Here is a 25,996-nt window from a genome sequence, read left to right as displayed (position 1 = left end):
GTTTTCAGTGGGGAAAAAAAATAAGGATACATTTTTCATCTCAAAATCTTTTTAAGAGACAAAACCAGGTCTATATGTTTTCTTGTATACTTTATTTTTGGCATACCTAGACTAAAAATATAGAAGCACAAATACAAGTAGCGATTTTGTAAGTAAGAAGTAATTCCTACAAAATACTAGAAAATTTCCCCCGTTTGAAAATATTTTTTTTAAATGTTACGATCTTTATTAGATCAGGTCTTGTTATACAGATCTCTTAAGTATGGAACAATTAATGCATAAAAATAAAATTGAAGACAGGACTAAACTAGCATTTTCCTCTCTAAAAGAAAAGCAGTAGTTATTTACATACTGATTGTAAAATCATTCTCAGAAACATGTTGTGCTATAAGAAGCACGTGCTTAGTCAGATTAAGTCTTCTCCTCATATCACAATGGAACTACTGACCATTAAGGAAAGATCACGTTCCAAATTGTTTTAGAACAGCCGCCACAGTAACAGCAGAGACGTACTACACAATCCTACAGTTACTGCAATGCAGAAAAGATTTTTAAAGAAAGACAGTGAAGAGTTCTGGGTTCATCTATGTCAAGAGAAACAAAGCAAGTTACAGGCCAGAACTCATATTCCTATTTCATCTTCACAGCCACTCCAAAGGAGCACTAGAATGAGCTTGAGCACCTACAGGGCTAGTTTAAAAAAATCAAAATGAGTCTTTATTTACTATCAAGAATAGTAATAGATATCAAGAATAGTAATAGATATCAAGAATATCATAACACCAAAGGAAACATGAATACTTTGTGGTCCATGCAGATATGCTGACTTACTGACTGGATGCAAGTCTGTTTGTCGCTGGAAGCCTCTCTTCGCACTCTTCTCAAAGGTGAAGTCTTCATTTCACTGGAAGGCAACAGTTTTGTCACAGGTGTTACTGGGTCAAAAAATCATCCTTTATCTTCCTCTTGTGTTGTGAAAGCAACAAAAACCAGCAGTCTGACATGAAACAGGGGCTAACACTACATGGGCTAACCAGATAAGAATTTTATGTCATAATTCATGTACCTGCTTTTAATTAAGAAATTTCCTTATACTCTCACGTACCGGTAGGTGACTCAGCAGTTCAGCCCTGTAATGTTACCATTAATTTGGTAGACTTTCAATGCACTGACTCATTCTGCATCTTGCTCGCTTCTCTAATGCTGAGTGGGCCAAGCAGTATTTTCAAGTCTGTCAGCTGCCAGGTTGTTAAGGCACAGGATGATTGGTTCTGAAACAAACACACGTTAGTCACATGCTTTTATCTTGCCCCAATTTTAAAATATATTTTTCCAAGCATAACTTACCTTACCTGGGAAGAGTACGAGCACAGCTGTCCTGGTAAGAAGATAGTCAGCTAATATCTAGACAATGTATTTTTCTAGCATGTCTCCTTCCTTAGGAGGCCTTTTAAAAAGACAAATTTCAAGCTGTCTCAAATCACTACTAGTGTTAAAAAGAATAGTTTGTTTTCTAGAAGTCTTAAAAAAATTTAAAAAGAAAAAAAAGGCAGCATTCCTGATAAGACCCTTCAATGCAGGAAATATATTCAGATAATTTCTGAACTTAATGCTGCAACCACCACCAACCCAAGCACATGAATACACGATTTCTTTCACTAGAAAGAAAGCCCATTTGTGCATTTCTAACAATGAGAAAGCTTTCATTTCATCAATGAAACACGCCTTTGTAGGAAACATATTATCCAGGCCACAATGGGTTACCACCTCTTTTGAGTGTAATTTCTTTTCTAAAGGAAATTTGTTTTGTTTCGTTTTTTTAAATTCAGCCATCTACTTGAAAATAAAACAAACGTACAATTAGTACCCTAGGAGGGTAATATGTGTAACAAACATTCCATTTAAGTTTCCTTTCACGGTCATTCAGCAAAAGCTATTAGAATTTAACACAAAAGGTATCACCTCAAGATATAACTAGACCATTCTGCAAGACACACTGCAAGACATAACTAGAACATTCAACTTTATATGTATAAAAAGCAGGCATATATAAAACAGTTCCAGGAAGTTAGCTGATAAGTTTCATGATTCATCAGGAGTAGTCAGTGTGGATTCACCAAAGGGAAGTCATGCTTGAGCAACTTGATAAAACTTCCATGGTGAAATGACTGGCCAGTTTTGGGCTTCTCAGTATGAGACATAGACATACATGACAGTCCCCCGAAGAGCCAAAAAGACGATTACAGAATGGGAGCACCTCTCCTGTGAGAAAAGGCTGAAGTAGCTGGGACTGTTCAGCCTAGAGAAGAAAAGGCTCTGGGGGGATCTGTGACAGAACAAGAGGGAATGGGCACAAACTGAAGCACAGGAGGTTCCATCTGGACATAAGGAAATACATTTTTTTACTGTGAGGATGACTGAGCACCAGAACAGGTTGCCCAGAGAGGTGGAGCCTCCATCCTTGGAGATACTCAAAAGTCATCTGGGCATGGTCCTTGGGCAACCAGGTGTAGGTGGCCCTGCTTGAGCAGGGGGGTTGGACAACATGACCTCTAGAGGTCCCTTCCAACCTCAACCATCCTTTTGATTCTGTGAAGAAATGAAAACACAGACATTTTGAAAAAAGGCAACACGTATTTATTTATTTTAATATAAAAAGGTCATGAACTGCATAGAAATATGACTTCAGTCATCTTAAAATGTTACTCATCACTCATTTACACTTGGTAGTTCCCAGTAATATGGCAAGAAGCAGGACGGGCTAATAATCGTCTACAATGTATGTATTTACATTCAATTGAAGTTTTGCATGCACAATAGTATTTTTAAATAAACCAAATGCACTGATCCAAACAAAATCTGATTCATAAATTTTACATAAAGTACAAATAAAGTCTTCAAAACTTAAGTTCCTTGGATAAGACCAATTTTCATGTATTTAAATTTAAAGATAAGTTAGCTCCAAAAGTTTTAAGAAATGTAAACATCAGATACCATGAAAAAAATCTTAAGGAATAACAACTTTGTCATAAAGTGCTGGCATATGCTTTCAGCTTTATTTTCCAGATGTTAAAAATAGAATACTAATGTACAAAGACTTTCACAAGCTTCCTAGTTGTAATTCTGTTGTAGTTCAGTAATATTTTTGCAGAATTTTAATATTTAAAATTTTTATAAACATTCTTTTCTACCTTTATCCATTATAGCTTTTTGACAGTTTCTTCTTTATCTTAAGTGAACTTTAACTTCTGAGTACACATAAAATAGTTCATATTTTTAATTTACCCGGTTCAAATTAGACTCCATGCTGATGAAAAAAACCGAAAAGGTTAAAAAGACTCCAACTGGGAAAAGCCAAGGACTTTGAAGAGTAAGGGTATAACATACCTGAACACAATCCAACAACTGCCTCCAGCAAAGTCATTTTATAATTATATATATTATCAGTATCACTGAAAAAAGTTACATGAGAATTAATACATAGAGGAGATTCAGTGTGGTTCATTTATACCTAGGCATCTGAGCTTCATCCATACTGAATATATCTGTGACTTCATTTCACATGACGTTAAGTCTTGGAAAACTTTTACTGCTGTTGCATCTGAACCCCATATGACAAGGTTACTACTAGCTGTCTGTACTCAGGCTGCCGAAGGGCTGCCAGGATGCAGACTGCACTGGAGCAACCACAAAGCAAAATACCAACTTTGAATCCACTGACTGGCTGCATGTAGGCAACACTATCCTTATAAGGCTGTACCCTGGCTGGGGCAGGTGAAGCGATTCATTAGTGCAGTGAATACTTCCTGGCCAAGGATGCTTGACCATGTTCGCTTCTGTATCCTTTAATCTCACATTTATTCTAAGGTGTAAGACATGCAGCATAATGGGTGCTAGGTCATCATTATATTCGCATGATACTGGTTGTTGTTTTAACTGTGATTTGTTGTTACTGATAGTGGGTTGCGCTAATCTAGCTCTTCAATTAAAACTTTCGTTAAGACTGATAACCTCTGGGCCTAACGTTTCTTATTCACAACTCAAAAAATCATGACAACTAATCTAAATAAATAAATTAAAATGGGCAAGAGTAAGATAGGTGAGATGGAACAATGAATTAGATGTAAATTGTCTATCAGAAATGTCACCTCCCCTTTCTGAAATCTAACCAACATAATTTCCATTTTTATTGGATTGTAACAACTTCTTCTGACAAACATAAGGTGAAAGATAGCCTTATATGCCTTACACCTCAATCAACTTCTCACTTGTTGACAGGAGTGTCACCCAAAATAAAGACAATAGTCCAGAATTCCCCCATGCATTGTGGTGATACCTTATATTGAAATCTATTTTAAAAAACCCACAAAACTGTTCCTGTCTTGTGCAAAGAAAGATAAAAATACAACTTTCTACCACTCATTATGTTCACCTCTCATTCAAATGTTGTTCCTAAACCTCAATCTGCCTAACTATTGACAAGACCACAGGCACACTGATTGTGATATTTTATTATACAAAACAAACCAAATCCAAGACTATTAAGACTAAGCTCTGAGGAGTGGAAAAACCCAAAAGTATTTTTAAGTGCCATTTGCTCTCAAAATATTTATAAGAGTTTTAATACATTCCCTACACAAAAAGACTTCCAGCCCGAGTGTTACAATTAGGATTTTATCTTGTCAGTATTAGTTTTGGGCTGTTATGGCATGATTGGTATTTGCTCTAAGTCTAAACTTAACATAGGCATTATTTCCTCAGAGCCTAGAAACAGGAAGTGGAAGAACGAAGTTAAAAAAAAATAAACCCACTAAAAACCCCAAATTTAAGGCTTAAAACAATTATTAGGTAGTTTGTCTTTAAATACTAACACACTGCAGTCCATTTCTCAGAGCGGGCATGAAGCTAAATTACCACGGATAACAATAACTGACAGGAAGATGCACTTCTACATTAGAGGGGCATAATGAAAAGCTTTTAATTGCAGCTTCACTGGCAAAAATGGTTATTTTCAGTTTATTCAGTTATTACTTTTAACTCTAAGGAAGCTTTTCGTTTTGGGGTATTTTGGTGATTTGGCTTTGTTTGGTTTTGGTTTTTTAAGATGAGGAATAGGTCAATACAGGTAGACAACACTATTTCAGAGGTTTGATGAAAGCAAACTAACAAGTGCATCAGATATTTACATGACCATGGGACCCTTACCCTCTTCAAATATAACTTCCTGATAAGAAGTAAAGGACCACTAATGCAAGGACTGACAGTCTACCCGTTTTCTATTCAAGCATTCCAGAGATCCAGCACAGGAAAAACACAGAGTATGCATTATAATGCTGAAGTGGACCAGATCTATAAGGCAGAAACACTTGTTAACTATTAATGATCCTAGAGAGAAAGCAGTTTTACAAATGGCCCCAACAGATGTATCATAGTCCCAAAACATACGAACTTTAGCTTCCATTTAAAGCAATGAGAATGGTCACAAAGAAGCCCAGTAAGACAACTAGATTCCGTTTCCCTGCTTAGACCAATTTCTTATTAAGGCTAGTCATAAAAACGTGCTCATATTCAGCCACTGTTTGGCAAAGCTTGAGTTTAAACAAACTCATTTTCAGGTTTTAATTTGTTCACTCTGGCATCAATTTTGGATTAAAACTTGAAAAGTGCAAAAATATTTAATTATATCTTCTTAAAAAAAATAATTCATTTTATTGGTGCAACAACTCCAATTTCTCAGGAGTTAAATCCATTGCCAGCAACGGATAGAAAAGGAAGCACCAGCATAAAAGAATCAAAGTGCATTTCCAGTATGCCAATGCTGCAATGCTGCATAAATTGGCAAGCCATAATCTTATATTCACCACTGGAATAGATTATGCTAAATTCATTTAATAAAAGTCCGTATTACATATTAACATATGAAGTCTGTCATGAAGTCTTGGGGATACTGCAATGAATCATCAAAACGGAAACGTTTGGAGACTGTACTGCTGTCCTCTGGAATGTTTTCTTTGTCTTCCTTGTGGCTACAGGTACCATTACAATTGGATTTTACACTCCGCTCTTCTGAGCATTTTGTTGTGTGTCCTGGCATCAGAGAAGAGCAACAAGTTTCTTCAGGGCTACACAACAGTATGAACTCCCCTTGCTGCAACCACAAATGAGAAAGACAGGCCTCTGCTGTGGGTCTTTCCCTTTGAAAAAGAAAAGGGTAAAGTTACTTAAGTTGATTTCAGAAATACTGAAAGTGTAATTAAAATAGCTCTGACGCATACTAAGAAATCTTAAGCAGAACTGGCATTAAAAAGTTAATATTTCTGGTTTTCCACCACTACCACTGCTGCTTGAAAAACACATCAGATCCTATCATAGTTAAGGTTAAGTATTGGCAACATGCATCTAAATTTTAGTTGACAGTTTCCCCTACTGCTGAGTGTCAGAAAGGCAAGCTTTTCATGAGAACAAAGAACAGTTATTTCTCAGCTAGTATTCATAGTCCCTTGGAATGTTTACAACATTGTATATATATGTGCACATGCTTATGCTTTTGAAGACCACTGTAAATAGGGAGGCTAATGAATATTCAGTCTTTAGGTTTTCAAGGAGGGCCAAATAACATGTCGCCAACTCTATGTGACATTTTGCAGTCTTTTACTCTTGCAATTCATCAAAAACTGGTGTATACCCTTCCAAAATGTAGTTACTACCAAACAAACCACAAACTTGCAAAACTATTCATTTGGATAACCTACTATAGCGCTACTACAGTTTTGATCATGTTCTACATTTTAATGTTCATAAAATGGTTTGGGTTGGAAGGGACCGTAAAGATCACCTTGTTCCACCCCCCCTGCCATGGGCAGGGACACCTCCCACTAGACCAGGCTGCTCAAAGCCCCATCCAGCCTGGCCTTGAACACTTCCAGGGATGGGACATCCACAATTTCCCCGGGCAACCTGTTCCAGAGCCTCACCACCCTCACAGTAAAGAATTCCTTCCTAATATCTAATCTAAATCCACCCTTTTTCAGTTTAAAACAGTTACCCCTTGTTCTATCACTACACTCCTTGATAAACAGTCACTCCCCACCTTTTCTGTAGGGCTCTTTTAGGTACTGGAAGGCTGCTGTGAGGTCTCCCCAGAGCCTTCTCTTCTCCAGGCTGAACAACCCCAGCTCTCTCAGCCTGTCCTCATAGCAGAGGTGCTCCAGCTCTCTTATCATCTTCATGGCCCTCCTCTCGACCTGCTCCCACTGGTCCATGTTCTTTGTATTACAGGGACCTCAAGAGCTGGACACAGTACTCCAGGTGGGGTCTCATGAGAGCAGAGTAGAGGGGCAGAATCACCTTCTTTTGATGCGGCTGGCTTTCTGCACTGTGAGCACACATTGCCGGGTCACACTGAGCTTCTCATCCACCAACAGCCCCAAGTCCTTCTGCTTAGGGCTGCTCTCAATCCATTCTCTGCCCAGCTTGTGTTTGTGCTTGGGATTGCCCTGACACACGTGCAGGGCCTTGCTGAACTTCATGTGGTTTCCATGGGCCCACTTCTCAAGCCTGTCCAGGCCTCTCTGGATGGCATCCCTTCCCTCCGGCGTGTCGACTGCTCCACACAGCTTGGTGTTGTTGGCAAACTTGCTGAGCGTGCACTCAATCCCACTGTCCGTGTCGCCAAAGATGTTAAACAGCGCCAGTCCCAATATGTCCCTGAGGAACACCACTTGGCACTGGTCTCCGCTTGGGCATTGAGCCGTTTACTGCAACTCCTTGAGTGCGGCCATCCAGCCAATTCCTTAGCCACTGAGTGGTCCCATCCATCAAATCCATGTCTCTCCAATTTAGAGTCAAGGATGTCCTGTTGGACAATGTCCAATGTGTCCTGGTAGGTGATGTCAGTTGTTCTTCCCTTATCCACCAATGCTGTAACCGTGTCATAGAAGGCCACCGAATTTGTCAGGCACGATTTGCCTCTGGTGAAGCCATGTTGGCTGTCACTGATCACCTCCTTATTTTCCATGTGCCTTAGCAGTTTCCAGGAGGATCTGCTGCATGATCTTGCCAGGCACAGAGGTGAGACTTTTTAAAAATGAGGATTATGTTTCCCCTTTTCCGGTCAGCAGGAACTTCACTGGACTGCCATGACTTCTCAAATAGTGGCTTGGAAACTTCATCTGCCAGTTCCCTAAGGTCCTGCAGATGTATCTCATCAGGTCCCATGGACTTGTGCACCTTCAGGTTCCTTAGATGGTCTTGAATCTGGTCTTCTACAGTGGGCGGTACTTTATTCTCCCAGTCCCTGCCCTTTGCCTTCTGTGACTTGGGCAGTGTGGCTAGAGCACTTGCCGATGAAGACTGAGGCAAAAAAGTCATTGAGTACCCCAGCCTTGTCCATATCCTGGGTAACCAGGTCTCCCATTTCCTTCTGGAGAGGGACCACTTTTTTGCTAGTCTTCCTTTTATCACTGATATACCTGTAGAAGCTTTTCTTGTTGCCCTTGATGTCCCTGGACGGATTTAACTCTGTCTGGGCTTTAGCTTTCCTAAGCTCATCCCTGGCTGCTCAAACAATTTCTCCCAGGTTACCTGTCCTTGCTTCCGACCTCTGTAGGCTTCCTTTCCGTGCTTGAGTTTGTTCAAGAGCTCCTTGTTAATCCATGCAGGCCTCCTGGCGTTTTTGCTCTTTGTTGGGATGCATTGCTCCTGAGCTTGGAGGAGGTGATCCCTGAAAATGTTAATCAGCTTTCTTGGGCCCCTCTTCCCTCCAGGGCTTCATCCCATGGTATTCTGCCAAGCAGATCCCTGGAAAGGCCAAAGTCTGCTCTCCTGAAATCCAGGTGGGGCGGGGGAGGTATTGAGGATATAATAAAGATTCTGAGATGCCCAGAAGCAAAAAAGCGAGTAGTAACTGTGACAGAACGTCAAACATCCTGCAGGTTCACACCAATGTTTATCAAAGCAGGCTCTTCATAATTGCTTTCCTTATGATATTATGGTGTTTATGAGTTATTCCAGATATTGACAAACTCTCTATGTGAGATGCCAAAATAGAAAACACTTGTTCATCCTTGATCCTGTCCAGACATGAATTTATATGGCGTCCTTATTTGATGAGAGTAGGCACTTCATGGAGATCATCTCCCATCATCCCCTCCTATCAAAGAACCTCTTTCTCAACCAAACAACAGGGTCACTCCTACTTCCTGCAGGCTCTCTGAAGAAGACAGGGACTGCACTGTCTCACCAAAAATGACAATACGTAGCACTGTACTTGATAATACCTGACCACGCCTAGTAGAACATGACTGTTCTCCCATACTTACCTTTTAGGGTGTTTTTCTTTGTGTTTTTGTTTGTTTGTTTTTTTTTACTGCATGTGCTCGTGTAACAGTTAAAAAAATAATCCAGATTTAAAGCTATACAGGAACACAGACAGAGTTAGTTAATGTCTGTAATTCTACCAGTCTCAAAGACTATCTTCTCAAAGTTCGGCTACTTTGACAGGCCAAGATCTTATATAAAATGTATTAAAGTAGAAAGAGATATTAAAGATAAGTCAGGAAACAAGAAAGCACTGCATCAAAAAGATTGCATTTTTTCTCTCCAAATTGTGCAATAAAATGTTAGATTATAGACAAGAACATGACCTTCCTAGAATACATTTAATTAGATTTGTTAATTATCTGTCCTCTGAATGAAAATATAAAGAATCTTAAAATACAAAACTCAAAGCAGAAGCCTGACTACAATAACAGCCAGACAGTGAACCAAAGATCCTTTTCATACATTATAGAAAAGCATAAACCTACACTTTTAAATATCCAGCTGATAATACCAATGCTTTGTAAGATGTCTGACTGATCATATCAGTGGTATTAAGCTTCCAAATTAAAATTCACTTTTTCTAGGTGTTCCATAAACATAAAAGATAAGATTCTTGCCCGGAGGAGTTTGTTACTTACTCGGGATTTTTAATGAGAAGTTTTTGAATGAAGTCTTTGGCAGGCTGTGAAACTGACGAAAATGTTTCTTCTGAATAATCCACATTAACTTGAGATATATTAAGGTAAGTTTCTTGATTATCAGCTCCCACAAATGGAGATTCTTGCGTCAGCAGCATGTATGAAATTACACCTATGTTCCTGAGATAAGAACACAACGTATAATCGTACCAGGATACTGAAACAATATACCCCCATATTTATTGTGCTGCAGATCAAGCTTCCTGATGCATGCTACACTCAAAGAATTAGAAACATCACGTGACACCTCACTTTTATGTTTCAAGCATGTATCCACATGCACACCCAAGGAAAGCTATGTATATATCTCAGTGAAGGGATTTTTGAAAATCGCTTATTTTCAATATACCCCATTTTCTTCCCATTGAGATTGTTAGGAAAATAAAATACATCACTTTTACACAGCCCGCTCTTGGACATACAGCAATTCTGGAAGACAGAACCGCAAAAGGATAGACATTCTAATTTGCATGTAAATAAAACCCCATCTTTCACTACAATTCTGGATGAAGTATCAAAGACTGATATTTAGTCAACCTCTCTGTAGAATCGACATTTGTGTTACAATATCCTCTTGCTGAGATGGTTTTCCCTAAGTACATCAATGTGAGTACCACACATCATGTGATTTATTAGAAGTCTTAGGTGGTTTCTTGATGCATAATAAAAATGGTTTTGTGACCTGATAGTTGAAACCTAGTACACATTACAGTGTGGAAACATGCTACTGGGTTTGGCATTTTAAGTACAGTGCCAATAGTTTGTTTTTATATCTTCCCACAAAAGCAGACAAATAAGTGGTTAAAAAACATTCACTAACATTTAATTACTATTACGAGTTGAGAATGTCAAAGGAGTAATTAGATCATAGCAACCTTTAAAATGGAATTTTAATGATTTAGATGCTTAAGAAGAGTATATGAATATTTTATGTTTTTAAGGAAACATCCCAAAGCTAGCCTTTACACTAACATAGCTGATTAAATTAGTTAGGCTACAAAGATATACTTAATAAAGTTGTGGATTAGTTTAAGGTACTTGTCTCATTTTTTATGACTCATTCTGCAATTATTGCTCTAAAGATAAGAAGTAGAAAGTTAAGATACTTCTTATCAATTGTATAATACAATTATTTAATGATACAAAAGTGGGTAGGGAGAAGCGTCCAAGAGTAAATACCTGACGCATGTCATCCGAGAGTAACTAATAGCTAAAGTATGCTATGCAATCATTGTTATTGTTCCCTTAGAACAAATACCTATACTCTGCATGCTCAAAAGCCACCTGCATTCCCTACTAGGTGTGCAACAGACCCATATACAGTAATTCCCGTAAACCCCAATTTATATCCTGAGGGCTCCCTCCCCTCCCAACTCTCCCTCTTTTGGTCAGCCCACCAATAGAAGGGTATTTTTGGAAGCAGGATAAAACTGCATCAGAATCTGGATCTGTCCCCTAGATTGTTAAGTGGTCACGCCTACCTCAATAAAATGAATTAACATATACAACCTACCACATATCTGTAGCTGTGGTAATAGGATCATAGTTTAAGATTTCTGGAGCTAGAGAAAGAGATGAGGGGAAGAAAAACATTTTAATAGGTATATTACTCAAGTGGCCTTGAATCATGCACTACATTTCTAGCGGTTTTTTTGCCAACCATTATTATGAGACTAAACATACAGTTTCAATAACCAAATTTATTATTTTCAAGCCACAAGGCTTGAAAAAAGTTATTTCCATTTGATTAGACATACAAATGCTTAACTGGTTCACACTAAAATCGCTCTGTATGGCCTAAAGTCTATTCTGTCCAAGTCCCAAGATATTTTCTAATCAGACGCATGCACATAAAAGATTCTTCTAAGAAGTTTTCAAGTATAGATCTTTTTAAGGGGAGTGCATAAAGCCTTCAGCATGTTAACAGTGCAAGGCCAGATGAACAAGCCAATTTTGTGACTGTTGGCATATGCTAGATAGCAAGTTATTCACTACAGATTGAAGTGCTCTTAACATTGAGTGCAGGCAGATCATTAAGGAAAGCCGCCCCTCGGAGACAGTTAAGTGTTAACGGCAATTCTTCCCTTTACGAGGAATATTTTCATCTCATTAAATCATCATACTAAACAGCATTCCTAATTCAAAGAACATTTCTTTGTGCGTACTAATGCTGTATTTAAACTACAATCAAAATAATTTAAATCAACAAGAAATTTTGGCTGTTAACAGTTTGCATCACAGCAAATACTATACCATGAAATTAGAAGTGCACTTATTGATATAATTTGGGATTTTTTTTGGTGCAAATATTTGACTACTCAAAAAAAAAAAAAAAAGAACCCGCTCAGAACACATTGCCTTGTCTTGTTTTTCTTTCTCCAGTAACGACTGTTAAGTTGATAAGCACATTACATGAACTGTTTTTGTCTTCTCAAAACCACACATCAGGAATTGTGAAGCAATTCTTCCATACCTAGATACTCTGTTGTTCCCATGATCTGCCGCAGTTCACTAGAATTCTCAAGCTTCCGAGACATACCAAAATCTACAATTTTTACATCACCAAGAGGATTGATGCTGCTCAGCAAAATATTTTGAGGCTAGAATAGAAAGGATTTAATTCTCAATTAATAAAATATAAGCTACAAAAGACCCCAATATACTAAATGACATTTCAGTTTCTATTATGCAATACTTATTACTACATTTTATTTTTTTAAATTGTTTAATCTCTAATACACATCTTTTTCACATCCTTGTTATGTAGTTAACAAACTACTTTGATTATCATAATACTAAAGTACTACAATAAAAAGTCTGCTGCAGTCTTACCTTTAAATCAAGATGAACAATATTGTTTTCATGCAAGCAGCAAAGTCCTTCAAGTATTTGTCTTATAAGCCTTATAATATCCCTTTCACCAATTCTGTCATCCAGATCTGGGACACACAAGTCAAATATTTCTCCTCCAGCAGCACTGAAACACATTCAAGAACACTTATGTATTAAATTTGTATTTTCAAGCTTTAGTAAGGAAAAAATTTATATATAGTACCAACTTATATAATATATATTCATTTGTCATATTCATATTCTCAGAGAGGCTGGGAACATTCTTATTGCTACTTTTTTTTTTTTGAACACACACTTATGCCAAGACATTTAGAATAGGAAAAAAAAAAAATTTGATGATGCTTTTTCTTTCCTCATAGCTGGCAACAGCAGTTCAGACAGCGAAACAGAACTTTGTGGCTGAAAACCTCATAATGTGTTGGTACCCTCAAGCATGCTTTCCTGTAAGCACGTGTGAAGATGCCTTTAGGAAGATGAGTTCTGTCATCATTCCCTAACAGAAGCAGCCTTTCTCTTCAAGTCAAATCTAAAATTTCTTCCATTTGACCAGTTCCGTAAATAATCCAAATCAAGAAAGCCCAGCAGTATTCTTATTCTCTGAATTTGGGAGTAAAAATAATGTTGTGGGAGGTTTTTTTGATGTTGGGTTGTTTTTTTGGGTTTTTTTTGTTTGGTTGGTTTTTTACATGGTGCCACTGTGGTGTAAATGTAAGAACTAGAATGCAATGAACAGCTAGAGTCGCTGAAGGATATTTCTGGAGCAGGAGGAAACTGCATACTTGCCATCCTAGGTCCTGCCATTCTGATAGAAGACTAAAAATCAGGTATTTCTATCAGAAAGGTACCAGGAAGAAAATGTAGTACAGTGCTGCTGATTAGATACACAGTTGCCTAGTCAGTTAGTGAGCAGTATCCTCCAGAATTCTAGTAGACACAGAATATTCAGAAATACAAGGACCCAGCTCTGTCATTTTGAAATCTACCATTTCCACACTAGCAACAAAGATGAGATTGACAAACTTCATGTTTTCACACAGCATCTCAAATACATCTTCCTGGGAAAAAGGCTCTTGTTTGCTTACAGAAAACCCTACTATTAGTACAGCATAAAGGAAGCATGGAAATAACTGTGTTGCATGTGGTTTATTAGTTATACTTCTACACTTTGCTGCAGTGTCGGCTGTTTCGTTTCATGCTGGGTTTGAAATCATTATTCAGCCTGCTCTAAACTGCCTGAAGTTTCTCTCTCTTAAGGATAAAGAGCTACCTCAAAAGTACAGATCAGTAAGCTCAAATTTCATCATTGGCAAAATTATGAGTCTATAAAAAAAGCTAGATAATGGACAACATGGATAAACACAGTCACTAACCTGCTGGAGCTGTGAGGTATCAGTAGTGTCTCCCCTAGTTGCATTTATGATAAAATGTAAACAAGGAGAAGAGCAGTGGATGTCATCTAGTTCAACTTTAACAAGGTTTTCAACACTGTCTCCCATAGTATTCTTGTATCCAAGTTACTATATTACGGTCTGAACAGGTGGACAACCAGATGGGTACAGAGCGGAACAGCTCTGCTGAAAAGGATTTGGGAGTTACAGACAGCAAACTGAAGGCAGCAAAGAAGGTCAGCAGCACCTTGGGCCATAACAACGAGCCCAGCCAGTAGACTGAGGCAAGTGACTCTACCCAGCATGACAGACCACAGCTAGAATGTGGCATCTTGGTTTCGGCTCCCCAGTTCAAGGAAGACATTAACAAGCAAGTTTCAGCACCAACTGAGAAAGCAAGTAAAAGAGCACCAGATGACACATAGCATACATAAACGTAAGACATAATCAGAAAGATAACCAAATAGAATCCTACGCAATGCCAAACTTTGAACTGGCAGGTACAGCTCAGGAAATTTTCATAGAATCGCCTAGGTTGGAAGGGACCTTTCAGATCACCTTGTCCAACCATCAACGTAACTCTGACAAAAACCATCACTAAACCATATCTCTAAGCAGTATGTCTACCTGTCTTTTAAATACTTCCAGGGATGGTGCCTCAACTACTTCCCTGGGCAGCCTGTTCCAATGCTTAATAACCCTTTCAGTGTAAAATTTTTTTCCTAATATCCAGTCTAAACCTCCCCTGGCACAACTTGAGGCCATTTCCTCTTGTCCTATGGTCTGTTACTTGGGAGAAGAGACCAAGCCCCACCTCTCTACACCCTCCTTTCAGGTAGAGAGCAATAAGGTCTCCCCTCAGCCTCCTTTTCTCCAGGCTAAACAATCCCAGCTCCCTCAGCTGCTCCTCATGAGACTTGTTCTCCAGACCCCTCACCAGCTTCGTTGCCCTTCTCTGGACCCACTCTAGCACCTCAATGTCTTTTTTGTGGTGAGGGGCCCAAAACTGGACACAGCACTCGAGGTTGATTGACAGTTCTTTGAAATAATTGCACCAACCTGCAGAGCAGCCAAAATAAGAGCCAACATACAGGGCTATCATCAGGAAGGTTACTGGGAACAAAATGTATCAAAATGATGCTCAGTATAAGACCTTAGCATGTAGTTCTGGCTTCTGTATCTTCAAGAAGTGTGTAAGATTACTGAAGATACAGAGAAGGGCAAGCAAGAGGACAGACAGTTGCTTTACAAGAAGAAACCAAAGGGACACGGACTCTTCAGTTTGGATAGAAGATTGTGGGGGAGTCTATGAATGAGGCTTACAAAAACTAAAGCTGCTTTAGAGATAAACAAACAACTGTTATTCACCAAATCCCACAATATGAGAACTAGGAGGCACCTGATGAAAGTAGCTGGTTAGTTGAAAACAAAGAAAAGAAAGTATTTCTTCACACAGAAGGTAATGAACATCTGGAGTTTATTACCACCAAAGTAGATGGTATCACCAGGTCCAAAAAAGGACAAAACAGATTCACAGACTATAGGTCCATAAACAGACACTAAAAAGAACAGGCAGAGAAGTATCCTCAGTACAATACCTCTGGTTGCTGGGACAGTGCAAAGAGAATGGACAGCAAGAATTGGACAGGCTCATATGCTCCTTAACTCTTCCTACATAGCATCTCTCTACAGCCATTGCTGGAAATGGCAGCAGATTAGACAGACTGTTAATCTAAGTCTGTAGGGCCTTGCTTAGTTCTTCAATGAACAAAACTAGATAGATTTGAAAATTAGTACAGCTGCCTGGTATGCTGTAAAATGAATTAATACAGCTGCCAGGTTTGTCTCTGAATAACTGGATTCCTCCAATTACCTTTGACCGCCAGATTAGAAGAGTAACAATCTCTGTTGTGAGGCTTTTGAAGAAGTATTCATGTCTTTAATAATTCCCTCTCCAGAGATGGCCTTAAGAACTAGCATCCATTTCTCTCCTTTATTTAGAAAATGTGTCCTTACACAAACTGATTCTTACTACTACATCTTCCAAAGAACCCCACAAATACAATCCAACAACAGCAAGGACCATATGTAGGAGGAAAAATACGGCTAAATAGGAAATCCTTATAAAATACGAGTAAAACTAATTTCTTGCAATTCTTTTAAAGTACTGCTTCAGAGTTCTGATAATGAGAAACAAACAAAATCTGTGTATTCTGCTACAGAAGGACATAATTTAGAAATGTAATATCAGCCCTCTGCTTATCCCAATAGAACACTTACTGCAAGACTTCTGAGCATTACTACAAAGTAGACCATCAACACCAATGTAGTACAAGGGACTTGTTTCATTCAGAGCTTTAATAAGCAAGACTAGGGCAGCTGAGACGAAACAGAAACAGTAAAATCAATATGGCTTTTATGTAAACTCACACTTGACAAGAAGTTCAAAACTTGTCATCTGGGCTTTGTCTTCCAATTATTTATTATTTTATGCTTCTCAGAACAACAAATAATATTCTAGAGATCAGCTGGTTCCAGGAAGAAAAGCTTTTTTAAGATTATCTAACTACATTCTTTGGAAAAATTGAAGGAATTTACCATGGTGTTTGCAGTCCACTATTAACTTTTCAAATGCTTTGTACATGAAACTTAAATCCTAGAGAAAGACTTCCTGAATTAATTTCCCAAACTGCATTTATGTTCCTTACATTCCAAACAAAAATTTACATATACAGCAAATACAATAGATAATTCAAATTAAATTCCCAAATTAGACTTGTTTTTAGAGCTAATGAGAAGCCACAGGGACATCTAAAAAGAAGTGAGAATTTTTGAGGAAACAGGTCCAAAAGCCAAACAGCTTTAAAACAACAAAACCCACTAAATTTAGAAGCTCAGAACCCACAAATGAATAGCAAGTTTTCAGTCACCAAAAAGCATGAAGCGTGACTGAAGTCCACAGAACATGGACGTGCTCTGCTTCTCTGAAATCTGTGTACTTGGTGTCAGGGCTACAATTTTGGGGAGTATTATTTAAGATGCATCAAAGCACTATGCACTTTCTATGAGATTCAAGACACTCTCTCCAGCCAGCTTGCATAAAAGATTCTTGAAGGAAAAAAAAATAATTAAAAAAATGTACACCTTAGAGTTTGCATTCAGGTTTTACGTTAGGTTAGCCTGAGCTGAAAACCGATCAAAGCTTTTTTACAATAATCCAACTAGCAGAAGAAATAATCTGCTCTAATTAAACAGGCAAGTTTTCATCAAAATTACCCTCCTGAGACAGTATTTAAAGGCACAAAAAATATTTCAATTTGAAATTGAGTGAAATTCTCTATGAAATTGAGTTATGCAGTGGGAAGAAAGAATCTCTCTATTTTTTGATAGCTTTTTGTAAAAAAAAAAATCTTTAAGTCCTTTTTTAAAAATTTTGAGTACAGAACTACTATAAGTTTTGGTGTATTTTGTTTTATGCCTTATTCCATATTGTTTGACATAACTCATTAGCTGTGGATGTAACAAAATGCACGTACAAACCCAAAGATTCAAATTAACAGCAACTGATGCAACTTTTGCATTTACATTAAAAAAAAAAAATCACACAAAAGAAGTCCCTAAGAGCTTGTAAAGTATATCATAAAGAAAAGTTTGCATCATAATGTATATAGTACATTGTTGTAATTCTTCTGGGTGTTCAGGCAGCTCATGCAAAAAATGAGTATATTGACAGATTTGTAACTACAAAGGTGGAACATCTGATGAAGGCATACTTACTATTCCAATACTAAGATGATTTCATTTGCTGTTTCATAGACTTCATGGAGATTAACTATGCGAGGATTAGATTTCATTAATTCAAGTACAGCAACTTCATGAAGAATCTCTGCTTTGCAGTCTTGACCTCTTCTTCTTTTCTTTAAAAATTTAGCTGCATACTCTTGGCCTGTGGATTTAGCTATACATTTTCTAACCACAGCACATCTTCCTCTACAAAATAAAAGGGAAAACATTAAGTCACAAGACATAAAAAGTATGTAAATTGCCATTAGAAATAAAAAGGCATGGCAAATAATTGGAAACTAAAAAAAAAAAAAAAAGTGCTATGTTTGGCCTGTTCTTACACTAGTCCCTGAACGTTCACTTTCAGCCACTGTAGGAGAAATGATACCAAGCTAGATGAAGCTTTGTGGAGACCCAGTACAATTCCTTTTATACAGACTAACTAAGCGTTAAATCAGAGTATCAGGTTACATGGACATTCTTACTGTAGGATCATAGAATAACTGAGGTTGGAAGGGACTTCTAGAGGTCTCTAGCAAAATCTCCTGCTTAAAGCAGGGCCAGCTCTGAGATCCTACCAAGCTGCTCAAGGCTTTGTTCAGGTTGGCAATATTATATTAAAAAAAACCTCAACCACAATATAGCACATACAGGACAGAGTAATAAAAAAAGCAAAACCCTGTGAAATGTAGACAACGAACATAGAAAATAAAGCATATTTATGCAGGGGGGAGGTTTTCAGTGCAGAAAACTTTAGTCATAAAGAGAATTTCCCTCCATAAATTACGTAGTACTGTTAAAAAAAAAAAAAAGGTGTCTGCAAAATGTTTGAAAACATCTTAACAGAAAGACACTCACTACTTAGCATTCTCTTTCTCAATTACAGTTAGACAAAGTGCGCTGCTTTATTTCCCAGCCAACCGTTTAGGTATGGAAACAAAAATGTATTTTGGCAGAGAAATGTTTTTAAAAGAAAACCACATAGTGTAGTTAAAACACCAAGCTGACCTTTTAAAAAATTAGGGGAAAAAATGCAGTTTTTTAAGCCAAGTTATAAACTCCAGAAAAAACAAAGTTTTATAATCGCAAGTTTTGCATTCCCAGAAATGCTTAGTTGCATACTTGCAAAGTGTTTTCAAATAACACAAGAAACATTATTTAAAGAAAAACAACTTGAAGGGGTAAAATAAGTTGCATAAAGTTCTAAAAACAGTACAAAACTGTGTACAAAGAATAAGATCTACACTTATGTCTTTGAAAATACAATGCCCTTCCATGCATGTTTTTTGTTATCACAGCATACCAAGAACGAACTTGATGAAGAAGGTCAGTACAAGCTATCTGACCTGTGCTTTTTCAACAAAATTAGCTTTTTTAGTAGAAAAGACTATGTTGCCCTGCAGGCTTAGCCTTTCTTCTAGTGAAAAACACCTAATTCCTGAAAGGAACATCTCTTAAAAAAAAAAAAAAAAAGGCATGTGTGAGGCTTTTTGGAAAAATCTATACTTCAGTGTTTAATCATAAAAGCTATGAGCATCTCATGAAAAATCAGATTTCCATTTGCAAATAATGATATGTTTAAATACACTTTGTACCAGTCTGACTAAATTATTAAGTGTGTAAAGTTGACCTTTAATCATATTGCTATTGCTTATTTACAAATAAAGTCAACAAAACAGCTTCTCTGTCATAAATGATTTCAAAATCAATTAGTTGTTGGATTTCTTTATCCTTTTTTTAAAGCACTAAATTTAGAAAGGTAAGAGTACAAAACTCAAACCAAAAATTAATTTAAGAGGTGAAAGTTATTTACATTCTGATACATGTACACTCCTCATTTTAGCAAATATTTGTAAGCATGAAATGGCCAGGTCCTTTCTCAATTGTTAAACCAGCTTATTATTGCAGAGCATTTGAAGTTATTGAACTGAATTTCATAATACACCAGAGTTTAAGATACTCCCCCATAGCTTACATTCTCATTTTAACATCACATCTGTCAACCACAAAAGTTTCTCTAAAATTAAAAAAGGGGAACTGGTTGAGTTTCATGAGAACAGCAAGATCTTCCCTGATAGTTTTTGCACATCTTCCTTCTAGTCACTGCAGGGATAACAGCTTTGAGGGTCAGCAGTATCATCAGATAGATGATGTAAGACTTTCTACTTGTTTATGCTGTATTTGTAGCGTGCCAATTATTAAGACAAAATTATTAAGACACAAAATTATTTTAGAGCAGTGGACTTTCCCCAAAGATACCAAAAAAAAAGTGAGATCTGAAGTGCTGCACTGAAGCAAGCAAAGCGGTTCCCATTCCTTGTTGCCTGCAAAGCAACTGTTTAACCATCACTTTAGAGCCCAGTTTTACGAGATAAAAAACAATTTCAAGTTGTTTTCATATCCCAAGTTATAAACCACAGAAATTTAACTACTTCAAAAGAAGCCAAGCCATCCCCACACTGGGGACAAAACTACTTAACCCACTAAACAGAACCTGCCTGCTTCATGAGTCAGTGTCTTAAATACCAAAGGACCTAAAAGATAAGGGTGTGGGAGGAAGAAATAGGACATGGGAAGCTTAAGAGAAGAACAAAAGAACCATTTACGAAGTAACCTGAAGAGGAAGAAGAAAGTGGCAAATGAAAAGAAAAGCATATTAAATCTTTTAGAGACGCTACAAAGAAAGATGAATTTTGCATCACTTAAGTGTTGTAAACCCTTAAAACATTAAAAAAAAATGCATACTCACACTGTTAGGCCAGCAAAAGTAAAAATATGTTTGGAAAACATACTACTCTGCTTCTGTTTCTTTGCATTTTGGCACTTATTTTGTTATGCTTAGTTTTGCGTATGCAGAAAGTATTAAAGACTGTTTTTTTGGAATCCCTGCAAAATCTACACTTTTGTTTGCTTTAGACATCGTCTCATAGGTATGTATAATCTGAAAACCCAGCATTTTAAGAACAGTGGAGTTCTAGAGGATGGTGCATATAAACTGCTTCTGTAGAGCCTAGAATTCAAAAGTAGAGCTGATAAAGGGGTAAGAAAAGAGGAAAGTTATGGGCTGCAAGGTGCACTTTTTATAAAAGTGTACCAGAGAAAGCACACACTAGGAAAAAAGCAAACAAACAAACCACAACCAGCAGAACAATAAAAGCTAAAGAGCTTGTAAAATCACATGTAGAAGAGCATCTTTGCTGACAAAACAAGTTACAGGTGCAAAGGATCACTATGTGGCACAGTGAGGCACAATAACTGTGGGACTGACCTATGCCACTTCTGTTCAAGCAGCTTGGAAACATGACCATGACATTATGATTGCAAGGCTTTACACCGAAGTCCCTGAATATTTTCAAGGTATGAATTAACCCAATGATTTCAAAAAAGCATTAACTCAGAAATCTGAAACAATACCATAAATACCAAGGTGGGTTTTTTTTCTTTTGTTTTATTTCGTATTTTACCATTGCAAACAAGACCAAGGGAAGCAGCCTTCAAAGTTACTCTGAAAGAGCAGGTTGTTAGAAACTTAGACTAACTGCTTGAGGGTAAGAGGGGGAGAGAAAAACGTCTTTGTTTTCTGGACTTCAAAAAATTTAAAAAAACAAACAAAAACAACCAACTCAAAATCCACACTCTTTGTCTTGCAGCCTTACCCTATGTCATCTTTTCTTTAGTTTATGTTTAATTTATTCCATCACCTGGAATGTGATGTGTGACCAGACAGGGGAAATGGAAGAAAAGGAACATAATCCCAGATCTACATGCCTACAAAAACAGGCTAAATCTCTCTGACATGGAAAAGGCTGGCAACTTATGTCTCACTATACCTTTTCCCGGTCCCTAGAGAATCGCTTGGAGCCTGCAAAGAAGGGAGTGGGGAAGGGGAGAGGCATACTTCATTCCCCATCTGTTACCATAAAAGTTTGCTAGAAAGGGTCTATCATTGCACAAAGATTTCTCCTGCAGTAGAAATTCCTCTTACTAAAATGAAATAAACATGAATAATCTTACCTTCCTAGCTCTTTTGATTCAAGCATATAAAAATTGTGGAAATTGTCTGTCTTGATTTGCGTCTGCAGAGATGTGGCTAACAAGCCAGAAAGGCTTTTATTCTCCAACTTTCTCCTCGACATAGTCAGGAACAGGTCACTCCCTCTTCTACCAGTCACCTGTTAAAGCAAAATAATTAAGAGTTTTGGAAATACCATAATTACAGTGCATTAAAATATACAAATATTAAAGTTTAGGTCTATCAGACTAGAATACCCTTAAGTCTGTGCAGTAGTGACCTGAAAAGAAAACATTTGATCACTGAAAAAATACAACCGGAAAGGAAGACTAATCAAGACATGCTAAGAAAATTAACAGAAAGACTTCTTTTTTTTATAATAAATAATTTTAACATTTGAGATAAGGTGTGGGTTTTTTTTTTTTCCCCTGGAGCATATCCAAAAAATATTAGGGATAAGCTTAAGTTCTAGTAAAAATGCTAATAACTCCTTACCTGTTAATGATATGTGCTTTGCTTTTTTTCTTTTTCTTTTAGCTTTCTGCGAATAAGCTTTAACTCTTCTTTGGATTCTGGGTAAATTACAGCAATTCTCTTAAATTTACACTTTTAACTTGTATCCCTGGGGAGCTTAACCAAAACTCCTTCTTGTTTGTTGTCTGCAACACAGCAGGAATAGCTAACCACAGGAAAAAAAAAAGGTTTGGGTTTTTTTTCCCCAGTGGGAAGATTCACATTTCCTATTAAACTCACTCATAGCTCATCTAAGTTTAATTTTAACTCTAGATTAATTGTCAGAGAGCAGCATGAATGTACAACATCCTCTTTGCAAGTTCAGATCATTTAGAATCAAATGATGTAGTAATCCTGATTAAATTACCTTAATAAACCAGTAGAACGGCACATTATGATGGTACAGCCACCCACATTATTTCTACTATAAAAAAAAAACCAACAGTAAAAAATACTGGGTTTTGGCATTCACATTTATAGGCCTGAAGCATCTCTTCAGGTGAAATGCAAAAGCAAAGCAGAAAAAGGTTACTGAAGGATAACAGAAGTCTTAATTGATGGTTTATTTTAAGTTAAAGAGTAGGTTTACCTTTAGTAATGAAGGGGGAAAAAAAAAAAATCACAAGGCAAATTACAGTTCAGATACAGTTAACAAACTTACAAAAATACACTTTCAGTTTTCAAATGACAGAAATGTACTATCAGAAACTTCTGGGGGAGCACTCGAATTAATTATGATTCAAATATAATCCAGTACCCATCAAACATTGTTCCAACTACTAGTTCTTGGAACATGGATATTCATATTGGAACTACTTTGGATTTAAGTCACAATTCATGCTTTAGCAGGAAAAAAAAACAACTACACAGTTTAAGAATATCTACAAAGTAGCATTTGATAAGCATGAAATAACTTCCTAAAAGTTATCAAGGTGTAAGAATACAATCTAACATATAACCTTTGAATTGCCTTGTTTGTAACAAATATGCATTCCTTTTACCCCTTCCTTTTATCCCAATTATATGACACCTTATCATTTAAAAGACTGATTCAGATGTCTGAAGTTTTACACGATTCTCCTTAGAGCTGTACTTACTAAATACAGTTTAACAGTTAAAATTATCTTGTTACTGCAGTACTTCAGCACAAAAAGATCTATTTATTTTAGGCAGTTGGCTAATTGATTAAGAGCTTACTATTATCAAATTTATTACGTAAGCTTTCATTTTATATTGCTATTCTTGAAGTTATTATTAAGGAAAACTTTTGTCATGTTGAATTAAGTTTGTCTGCCTGGTAAGATACCGCATCTCCTCTTTTTAGCTTGGTGTCATCAAAAATAGAGAAAAACATATTCACAGCAGACACAAACCCACAAACAGGCACATATCTATTCAGGAGAATAAGATCCAGTTTCAAATCCAATTAGCTGTGAAAAAAAGTCATAAGTTGTAATACATTAACTATTTCCGAAGTTAAAAGTGATACCCGTGTTGCTACACATTGCACCAAAAGCCCCGAGTAACAGACATTAGAAGTATGGATCTCCCAGAAATTTGCAAGCTTCCCACTAAACTATCTTTAACTGGACAAAAAGCCACTTGATTTAACTGTTTCCAAGAAAAGTCAAGTCCCTGCTCCGGGCTAGGAAGACGCTCAGCTTCAGCGGAGAAGGACCACGGATGAGCAGCAGCAGGTCACTGGACGACACCGCAGGCGACCACCTCCCTCGGCGGCGAGGGGTGACGGGCACCCAGCGCCCTGCCGAGACCGGCGAGCCCCGCGGCGACCTCGGCTCAGCGCCAGCCCCGTCAGACGGCTGTCCCCACACACCTTCTCACTTCAGCCGCGCTTTAGCCTTTCGGCGACGACCCGCCCCACTCCGCGGCCAGCGTTAGATGCGCAGGGGCGACTGCCAGGCGGAGAGAAGCACCCGCGGGGGCCGCCCGCTCCCAAGTGCGCTGAAACCCGGTCGGGACGGGCCGCCGGCAACAGGGTGGGACCCGGCCCGAGATGTCCGCGGTACGCCCCAGCTCTCCTTGCCGGCACCCCCGCGCCTCGGGGTGCTGCCGCCAGCGCTCCCCGGGGCGGGGAGACGCGCACCGGCGAGCTCCGACACCCGGGCGGGGGAGGCAGCAGGACTCTCCCACCACCCACCTAGAACCCCACAGGATCCGCCCGCCCGCCCTCACCCGCGGCAGCCGAGGACGGCAGCTGCAGCCCCAGGCTCGGGCAGGCTCACCTCTCTCCGCCGGACTCCCAGGAAACCCCTCACGGGCCAACGGTCACCGCAACGGGCCGCACGCGCTGCCGGCCGGCCCGCGCACCCGCCAACCGCCGCACCCGCACAGCCAGGGTTTGAAAAGCGCAGCCCGGTAGATGTGGCCGCCCCGGCGGCGCCCGCCCGGCCCGCCCACTTCGACTGCGGAGAGCCAATCCGCGCCCAGCGGGGCGAGCCCTCTGCCCGGCGATTGGTGGGGCGCCCTCCGACCGGGCAGCGCCCCCGCCCGGCTGCCCTCGCCCCTCGAAGGCGGCTGGGGTGGGGCGGGGGCGGTGGCTGGGGCGCTGCTGGCGGCGGCTATGGGGGGGGTGGCAGGTGCCGCCTGTCCGAGCTCCTTCGTGCGGGCCAAGGGGGTGCCGCCGACGCGGGCGGGACGAGCTCCTGCTCCTCTTCTTCGTCCTCGTCCTCCCGCGGTGCCGGGACTCGCGGCCTTGCTCGGCCCCGCCGAGTCGGACCGGCGGCCTCGCCCCGGCCCAGGGTGCTGAGCCCGGCGGGGCAGGGCCGGCCGGTTGTTTGGAAGCCGGTGAGGCGAACCGGAGCGGCACCGTGAGTCGCCGGCTGACGGCCCGTCCGCGTCTGGGGCAGCTGCGGAAGAGCCATTTTGTTTAGCCGCCTCACGGAGCGCAGGGCGAGGGGAGCGGCTGGTTTGGGCGAGATGCACCGATAGCACCTCCTAGTCAAAGGGCTGTATTTAATCTAAACACCGTAATGAGGCTTATCGGCGTGCCTGCTGCATGCAGCAGCACCAGAACAAAGGGGAAAGGCTGAGGCCCTGGGGTAGCGCAAGGTGCGGGAGGAGCGATGGTGCGAAGGCCAGCTGCACAGAGCCAGCCATGGCAGCGCTGCCGGGGAGGCCGCGGGGAGACCTGCCAGGTCTGCAGCGTTTTCTTTCCTTTCTGGTCCAGCGTAGCTGGGGATCTGAGAAAGAAACCCACAACCACAAGAACAAAACTTGCATGCGCTTACCAGCAGTGACTGCAGGCGGTTATGCTTTTTATGCTGTTTATGACGCAGCTTGCAAAGTCTCAGGCGACCGTATTACTGGCTAGGTCCAGTTAAAAATAGAAATCGGTACACCAGTTCTCCCTGACATCTGCATATGCATGTTCAAACGGGACCAGAACCTACTTTTTATTACTTTTACAC

General features: G+C 39.3%; 1 protein-coding gene across 3 annotated transcripts; it reads right to left on the bottom strand.

Moving 5' to 3' along the window:
* Positions 1–1,449: 1,449 nt before the first annotated feature.
* Positions 1,450–24,945, bottom strand: STK17B (serine/threonine kinase 17b). 3 transcript variants are annotated; one of them, XM_054210354.1, is made up of 9 exons: positions 24,812–24,941; positions 22,551–22,734; positions 22,058–22,215; positions 18,038–18,250; positions 12,852–12,996; positions 12,493–12,619; positions 11,533–11,581; positions 9,960–10,139; positions 1,450–6,194 (listed from the first exon to the last, which is right to left on the bottom strand). In XM_054210354.1, exons 3-9 carry the CDS (start codon positions 22,177–22,179, stop codon positions 5,912–5,914), a joined length of 1,119 nt encoding a protein of 372 aa, XP_054066329.1. In that variant the 5' UTR covers positions 22,180–22,215; positions 22,551–22,734; positions 24,812–24,941; the 3' UTR covers positions 1,450–5,911. The 3 variants fall into 3 exon arrangements, with proteins under 3 accessions (XP_054066329.1, XP_054066332.1, XP_054066330.1); XM_054210357.1 differs by lacking the exon at positions 22,551–22,734 and having other exon boundaries at positions 24,812–24,945; XM_054210355.1 differs by lacking the exons at positions 22,551–22,734; positions 24,812–24,941 and adding an exon at positions 22,936–22,992.
* Between the last annotated feature and the right edge of the window lie 1,051 nt (positions 24,946–25,996).

Source organism: Rissa tridactyla, chromosome 7 (genome assembly GCF_028500815.1).
Source record: "Rissa tridactyla isolate bRisTri1 chromosome 7, bRisTri1.patW.cur.20221130, whole genome shotgun sequence".
Lineage (NCBI taxonomy): Eukaryota > Metazoa > Chordata > Aves > Charadriiformes > Laridae > Rissa > Rissa tridactyla.
This window is presented reverse-complemented; position numbering and strand designations above follow the sequence as displayed.

What these genes read in the sequence shown, in the direction of transcription:
- STK17B (XM_054210357.1), bottom strand. Translation starts at nt 22,179, where the DNA reads ATGTCGAGGAGAAAGTTGGAGAATAAAAGCCTTTCTGGCTTGTTAGCC. An exon ending in ACCACAGCTACAGATATGTG is followed by an intron (nt 10,140 to 11,532) that starts GTAGGTTGTATA and finishes TTCTTATCTCAG; the next exon opens with GAACATAGGTGTAATTTCAT. An exon ending in CTTCTCATTAAAAATCCCGA is followed by an intron (nt 6,195 to 9,959) that starts GTAAGTAACAAA and finishes TCTTTTTCAAAG; the next exon opens with GGAAAGACCCACAGCAGAGG.